This window comes from Halichoerus grypus, chromosome 7 (assembly GCF_964656455.1).
Source record: "Halichoerus grypus chromosome 7, mHalGry1.hap1.1, whole genome shotgun sequence".
Taxonomy (NCBI): Eukaryota; Metazoa; Chordata; class Mammalia; order Carnivora; family Phocidae; genus Halichoerus; species Halichoerus grypus.
The window spans coordinates 13971147-13979276 of NC_135718.1; the positions used below are offsets into that span (position 1 = coordinate 13971147).

The 8130-nt window shown below is 45.1% G+C and overlaps 1 protein-coding gene across 5 annotated transcripts in view; it reads left to right on the forward strand.

Moving 5' to 3' along the window:
• Window positions 1-6089, forward strand: part of SHTN1 (shootin 1) — a 97771-nt gene extending 91682 nt beyond the window's left edge. For 4 of the 5 annotated variants that reach the window (XM_036096295.2, XM_036096293.2, XM_036096296.2 and 1 more), the window contains one exon: window positions 4312-6089. In XM_036096295.2, coding sequence (XP_035952188.1) covers window positions 4312-4534 — 223 coding nt within the window. In that variant the 3' untranslated portion in view covers window positions 4535-6089. The remainder of the gene's footprint in view (window positions 1-4311) is intronic. The other variant, XM_036096306.2, reaches the window with a different exon arrangement.
• The last annotated feature ends 2041 nt before the right edge of the window (window positions 6090-8130 follow it).

Consider the following 8130-nt stretch of genomic DNA (forward strand, 5'->3'; position numbering starts at 1 on the left):
TTGTATTCAATTGAGCTCAGAACCACGTCTATTAGGGCTCTTTTGGGCATTAGTTAATTTGAATTGCAGCCGAAATGTTAGCTAGAATGTTGTTGAATATAATTGGAATGTGGAAAGTTGATTTTGAAAGGAGTTTCATTAAATGCAAACAATGATGTGCTTTTTTAAAAATTAGAATGCTGCTCTTTCGTCTCTCGTAACACAGTCTGAGAAATCACGGAGCCCCTTTCTGAAAGTTCAGCTTTGGCAGTGCTGTTTACGATTGTTCGGGTGCTTCTGGTACCCTGTGCTTTGGAGTCAGGTCCTTTCTCCGACTACCGGGTGGCCCCACATGCCACCCCTTGCAGCCGGGGAAGCATAGCTGCTTTCTAAAAGGGCACCCATCGCTTCCTAAAGCGGCACAGATCGCCGCATTGCCTCTTAGCTTTTATTTTGCTTTTTGGTTTTTCTTTTTGTCTTGGAATAGCTCTTGAGCAAGCCATCTAAAATGATCTATGAAAATATTTTGAATGGATCATAAATGACTACCAGTATGTTGTGATAAGAAAAAAAAAAAAAAAACAACCAGACAGGAAATCCAGATGCTCAGATTTTAGTCCTGTGTCTGCCCTTAACAAGGTGTGTGCCCTTGGGCAGATCAGTTAACTCACTAGTCTTTGGTGTCTTCATCTGACAGATGCAAAGGTTGGACTAGTTCATGTCCGTAATGCCTTTCAGCCTGAATAACACATGAGCTTAGTCTTACTTTATGTAACACTTATAACATCTAAGTTTTACTTGGAGATTTTGTAGCATACAGGAGAAGATCTGCCATACTCTCCATGAGTACTAAATATTAATTCCTTATTTGTGGTCACTACCCTTAGATGAAGAATTAAAGCAGAAAAATGGAACAGAGTGGTAGTTTACTGTAATTACTATTGGATTGTTGCATTTGAGCACCTGGGACTTTACGTTAGGGGAGAAGCTTTAACCTGCTAGAGTCTACCACTATGGCTGCCCAAAGCAAGAGCCTGGGCTCTTGGCACCATCACTGATGGCACTCTCTGGCTCTTTCTGTGAGATGGGGATGGAGCGAGAGGGAGGCTGCAGAGGAAGGTCCCTTGTTCCTTCTGGGAGGTCCCTCCTTCCCCATAGGAACCAGGAATAGGCCTAATGTGTCAAATCCAGAGGAGTTACCAGTCACAGAGGGAAAAATGGCAAGGGATAGCTTGAAGGGACAGACTCTGAAAGATGCATCTGAAAACAGAGTCAGAAAGACCTAAATCAGCAAACGTGCCAAAATTAACCTGTGGCATCATTATCCTGTTTCTAGAAGAAGCCACTTTGGGTAAGCTGCATGGAGAAGGCAGGAAAACGGAGATGGCTCCTAATTCTTGTTCTGATTCTGCCACTGATGAGCTGCATGATCTAGGCCAGGTTCTCCCCCTCCAAACCTCATTTTTCTCATCTGTTAAAGGACCAGTTGGACTTGATGATTGCTATAGCCCCTTTTAACCTTAACCCTTTGGGATTCCAAGTCAGCGGTTGTTATCCTGGAGAAATCGGTTACTCTGACTCTCAGCACAGAGATTCAAAGAAAGTGCCCACCGTGCCAAGTTCAGCAATAATCAACAAAGGAGTTCTCAAATTGTAGCCTATGGGTGACTTAATAATAGATTAATCTGCAGTTGAGAAACTTACTTCAGGAAAGAATAATAATTCTCTGAAAGGAGACAATTCGAGGCCAATTTCATCCTGACCACACAAGGTTTCTGAGTTTTCAGTTCAGTCGATATCCAGTTGTCTTTTTGTACCTGTGCCCTGAGAACATCCCCTGGAAGTTTTCACCTGCAGCTGAGGCAGAAAGCTTTTTTAGGATGTGTTCATCCCCCCTTCACTTGCAGACACATACGGGCATGAAAACATCCGTGGTAGTTCTGCAGAAGGGATGAAGGTCAGTGTGGGTTGATGGAAGTTGCTCATCTAGAATGAGGTGAAGCTTCCTTTGCATGCTTAGAGCAGACCAGCTGACTTAGCTAGCGGTGGGCTCTACCGCAAGATGGTGGAGGCGGACTGGTAACCGCCACTGGTTGTGGCTTTGACTGGAACAACTCGCTAGCCTGGCCCTTCATTTCCTAAAATCCCCTTGCCCCTTTGTTTCCAGGTTAGGGTTGACCACAAGAGAACTTTGCATGAGATTTAGAAGGTAGAAGTGACACAGTGGTCATTTCTGTTTTGTTTTGTTCTAAAGGCTCGGAAGGTCCACGTAGGGCAGGCGCTGCTACGGTTCATGGGAGGTATCACCTAGTTGGCCCACAGTTTTCCCAGATCCCCCCAACTACTCCAGCTTTTCCAAATGTTAGACCAGGTACGTGTGCAGTTCCCTGTGGAAGGCTCCAGTGTGTCCTGCAGGTTGTCTGCATCGTGGGGGTTGGAGACTGGGAAGGACAGATGCACCTCTGATTTGTCTTCGATCTCTTGCCATCTTCCTGTTCCTTGCCAGAACTGTGGACTTCAGGCCCAGCCTCCGACGCAGAGGCCACTGACTTCCCTGACTGCCTCATTAGCTCTCTCCCTTGCCCGATGACTAATTCCGATCGTAGAGCCCATGTCTCTCTCACAGTGGTTCTGCTCCTCTGCCCACACCCTAGTGGACACTGTCTTCCAGGTGTTGCCTGGGTCCGAGAAGGTCAAACCAGGTACCACTGGGGAAACCGCATCCCCTGTTGATTCCCAAAGCATGGATCCGGCCTCCCTCTCAGGCTCCTGGCCATCCCAGCGCTTTCACCACTGCCACACAAGACAGCTGTGGGTTTGTGACCTGCTCATCATCAACAAGTGACAGTATAACCAGGTAGCCAGAGAGAGTGGCTTCTAGGCTTTTGGACAGATTTCATAGTGCTGGTCAGAAAGTGAGAAGACCCTGGTCGTGGGTGAGGTTTGAGTGTTCGGTACCTGCGGCTGGATCCTGCAGGCTGCTTTTTCTCAGTAGGTGAGCATTTGTTCTGCTGTTTTTGTCTCATATGAGAGACCTCCAGACCTATTCACACCAAAGCCTGGGTTTCTGAGCCTCTCACACTTGATTAGTATCCACTCATTTATGCCACAAGTGGATCTGTGCTAGGTGCCGGGGTAGAAGTGTGAACAAAGCTAAACAGGCCGTTTTGTGGATGCTGACGTTTTATTTGAAGAGACAGACGTTAAACAGCTAATTACACGGTATTCCTTAATGACTGTGCTGAGTCCAAGAAGGGAGAAGGAGCAGGTGGGAAGGGAGTGTCAGACTGGCGGGTCTGGCCTGCTCCAGGGGGTGGGTCGAGCAGTGGGCTCCCCACTACATGTCCTGACGTCCAGAGGTGGGATGGGGGTGTGCTGGTTCGTGCTTAACATCTTAGCATTTGCCAAGAAGACCAGATGCATCTGAAGAGGCCCTGTCCTGCTTGCGGCACACCCCTCAACCTTCAGGCCCCAGGTCAGTAGCCCGTGGTGGCCTCTGACCAGGACTCCTGAGAGGAGTAGGTGCCAACAGCCTAATTTCCTGACACATGGCAAGAGAACACATGGACACAAGGAAACTGTCACGTAGCTTGAGAAGCAGTATCTTCTTGCATCAGAATAGAAAGAAAGAAAGGAAGTATCCATGGAGAAAGAAACTGCTTCTAAAATTCCTTAAGAAATTTCTCAAGAAACATGAATCTCCGTTTTAGAAAAAGTTTATGGTCACTTAGCGTTTTAGCTTATTCTCTGGATTCTTCCGTCTGCCCTAGCTCCTCCCTCACCCCTCCCCGGGTCGGACCAGCTTTCTTCTTGTCAGTAATGGCAGGAGCGGGCACGTCTCGCAGCTGTCCGTCCGTGATGGGGGGTGGCTTGCTTCCCTCAGCAGTGTGGTCTCCTCGGAGCTAGTCTGCCCCCAGATGTCCCCAGGGACAGGCGGAGGTGGGGGGGAGGTTAAATGGCTCCTTCTGGCTAAGTGAAGGTGGGACAGGAGTCTGGGCGGCAGGCAGTGGGGAGGCCCGCACACGGCACCCAGGAGCTTTGCACTTCTTGAGAAGAGTGTGTAATTAAGCAGGTAGGTGCATTTGGCTTTTTAACACTTCCATAGCTAATTGCTCTGACTTTTTCCGCCTTCTTTCTTCTGGCCTCGTGCTCCTAATGTCATCTAATAGCTCCTTTTTCTTTTAATGGCTGGCACCTCAAAGACCACTTTGTGCATGTTAATTAGACTTAGAGCATTTGGGCTTTTTTTTGTTGGTCTGAATCCAGGAATATGAAAGCCAAATATTTTCTCTCTCTGCTTTTTATTGTTTTGTGTAACTGTTCTTCCTCCAGGCCTCTCAGTAACGCTGGATGCAGGAGCGAGTGCTTTGGCCGTGAGCAACAAGCTGGACCCGTTGTAGTTTTAGATCCTGTTTCCACACACGAACCCCAAACCAAAGACCAGGTCACTGAAAAAGATTCCACTCAACGCAAGGATGGCGAAGATGAAATTAAACCAGAACACAAAGAAGACGGCATTGAAAAAATGAGAGACACAGACAGCTCCCACTGCTGATCTGCACACCGGAAGGCTGACGGGTGTACAAGCCCTTTCCGACGGGTACGCGATCAGTTCTGGCGTATTGGCAGGCGCCATAGACACTCTGTTCTTGTCACTGTACTCAGAATGCGGGCTCTTTTCTAGTGTCACTTTTGTAAGTAATTTACCTGTAAACATAAGTAAGTTCAGCAAAATACACCTCCTGTGTAGGTTTTGTTTTTCTTCCTAGGGATAAGATGTTTTTTCTCGAATTACTGTATTGTGACTTCTTTTAGAAGGTTACAGAAAATTCGGATGTCTGTCTTTTTAGGTAACATGCATACCACTCATCAAGTGTAATGCTGAAAGTTTGCAGCATTATGGATAAGTGGATAAACAGAACTGACCAACTTAAGGTGATTTAAGAACCCCCCCCCCCCCCCGGCCCCAAAGCAGCTTCTGTTTTAGGTCTGATCTTCGTTGGAGAGAGAAACTATAGCAGTGTGGAAATTGTGAGGCGCTGTGGCGTACAGATTCCTCTAGGATATACTGAGCTGAGCTTCAGATTCAGGAGCTGCAGACATCCACCCAGCCCTCCCAGAGTCCAGGCTAAGTGCACGCTTTGTCAGCTATGGGATGGGGAACGTGCACCATTGACTGTGTCCAGAGCCTCCCAAGGACTCCAGTGGGAATGCCTTGGTGGCCCAAATGCAGAATGGAGGGGAAAGTCCCAACCTTGGGTTTCGTAGAGTATTATCTTAGTAAACCATGTGCTCTGTGCTCCGAGCTTGTTGTGTTTTCTCCCGTACCGAGTGGCGCCAGTACCGTGGTTTATCGCGATTCTTCTGTACAGTGACAAGAAGTGACAAGCACACAGTTTTCTTGCTTCACTGCTGTTCTACATTACACAGGTTTGTTGTGTGTGTGTTTTTTCTTAAAGAAATTAAGTGGTAGTTAGTCTCTAAAAATACAATGTTTCAGTCTACCACAGTGAATAAATAGAAATGTAATCAGGGATTTAAAAAAAAAAAAAACAACTTATACAGCTTTTCCCAAGTTGATTGTTTCCAAATTGGTGTTTATTTAAAATAAGTGGTAATGTACTTGAATGCATTTTTTATGACAATGATTCAATAATGGTAATTTTACTATTAAAGAAAGTGAAAGGTTTAGTTTTGTTAGCGTGGCTCAGCATGTAGCTGTCAGGTGTTCCTCACCTAAGGGCAAAAGAAAATGATAGTAATAATGGGAGTAGTTGTGTTTTATTTTTGCACGTGTGCTAAGCGTAGGCTTGAAGAGGTGGGTAGGCAGGTAAATCAATGTACTTCCTAAATTTGGAGATAATTATCCTTCCGTAGGTTTGTTATGCTTGACTGTTTCCATGTTCTTCCAGTGATGATTTTACAGTTATCGGTTTACTCACGGGGAATTAAAATGTAATGTTTTCCAACTGTAATTTTCCTAATCGAATAATACTGCTATATGATACACTAACTACAGAGTGCATTAACTCTTAAACAAGTTCTGTTATGCTGTGATTTGAACTCTCCTCGGCACACTTATTAAAAAGCACTGACAATTTCCCACTAAAGGTCCACTGTGGTTATTGACAGTTTTGGTTGAGTTCCCCAAATTGGTCACTCTTTAGTAAAAAAAAATTGCCTAAGAGTCGATAATTTTAGTAGTTGTTAATAATCTGCACAGTGGTTTATTCTGAGGAATTTTATCCCGTGTTTCTTCATGCTCTCCTTTCTGGGTCTGTCATGAGCCTGCTGGCAACGTGCTTTACATACACTTAGGAATATAAAGACACACAGACTCGTCATTCCGTATTTCATCACACACGTCAGCAGGATGATGCACTTAGGAAAACACTGTCGTTTCCAGGGTGAGGAGGTAACCGCTTGGTGAGATGTGTTCACTGGGCCAGGCAACAGTTAGTACCTGGTGTTTGAAAGTGTTCTTGCCTTTTCCAAGTTGCTTTCTTACTTCATGGTGATCACAAAGCATTGAGAATTAGTTTGACAGAAAGGTATTTGATATAGGATTTTACTCCCCTTGTTCTGCCAGCATTATTCCTTTTCACGTCGGTTTTGCGGAGGTTTTGCCCCTGCTGGGGTGCCCTGGTCAACAAACAGTCCAGAACGGGAAGACGCAGGAAGACTAGGGCTCGCATCTGCAGGGTACGTTCTTAGCTATTGGCACAAAAAAATTATAAATGAGTGAAAAGGAGGGGTGGCGTGGCTCTGGCCACTCACCAGCAACTCCTCTTTCCTCACCTTCTTTGTTAACAAACGATGTGTTGGAAATGGAGTAGTACAGGTACAAATGGTTGTTCGTTATCTTTCCAGACCATCGTAAGGTTGTAGGTTAGGTAAATGCTAGTCCATGTTACAGAATCCTGGATGATTTTTCTGTGTGTGTTGAATCGCTTTCGTCATGGAACGACGTCAGCTTATCTGGCAGTACTCTGTGGAGAGGGGACAGCTGTCCGTCATCATCACTGACCTTAGAAGGATCATCAAGCAGCCTTTATGTAACAGATTCGATTGGTTTGGAAGTTTCTCCCTGGCACTAACATTCCCCAGTCCTACTGTCATTGATTTACATGGGGTATGAGTAGTCTCTTTTACTTCTTTTATAGATAATAACTTCTATATAGTGTATGTTACATGTTTTATACCGATGACATATTAACATATACGTGTGGAGAGAGAGAGAAGATAGAAGTGGGAACTGTGGTCATCACTTTGAGATATTAGAATGTTCCCTCTCCGTTGGTGACGCCAGTCAAGTGAGGAAAAGGTGGATGGGCTGTGCCCTGTGTTGAAATGAAAGCCCTGACCTGGTTGAGGTAATAAATGACCTCTTTGGTTAATTTAATTTTGTTACTGACTTAGTTTGTATATTTTTGCTCTGGTTCCATTCATTTAATTATAATTCATGTTATGGTTCCAGGGCAGACTCTCCAGTGATCTCCCCTATTCCGTGTGTGTGTGGACATGTGCAAAGGCTACGTGAACACCCGGTCATGTCCTGCCCACCTTTAAAATGAATTTTTCAGGGGCGCCTGGGTGGCTCAGTCTGTTAAGCGTCTGACTCTTGATTTTGGCTCAGGTCATGATCTCAGGGTTGTGAGATTGAGCCCCAAGTCTGCTGGAGATTCTCTCTCTCCCTCTTAAAAAAAAAAAAAACAAAAAAACAAAAAACAAAACCCCATAAATAAATGGATTTTCCTTCCTGTCTCTCGTACCCCCTTATGTGATGCTAAGCCTCGGGACAGGTAGTAACAACCACAAACTGAGACACAGTTCCCGCAGCTTAGATGCCAACCAGTCCTCCTGCCCTGGGCTCTGAGAGAATGTGCCCCTGAGCCGACTTCAGATCATTGCTATGAGCATAAGGCCCTGGCTTTAGCCTGAGGCCATTAAGTTTCCCTGTGGGTACTCTTCAAAAGGAAAAGTTCTCAGTGTACTTAGTAAAAACTTACAGAATATATCAGAAATCTCAACTTAGCCAATGCTCCTATAGGTCAGTATATAACAATTTTTATAATTCTGGAGGAAAGCAAATGGTAACTTTAAACAGAGAATCTAAAATATATAAAGCAGTGGGACATTATTCTATCTATA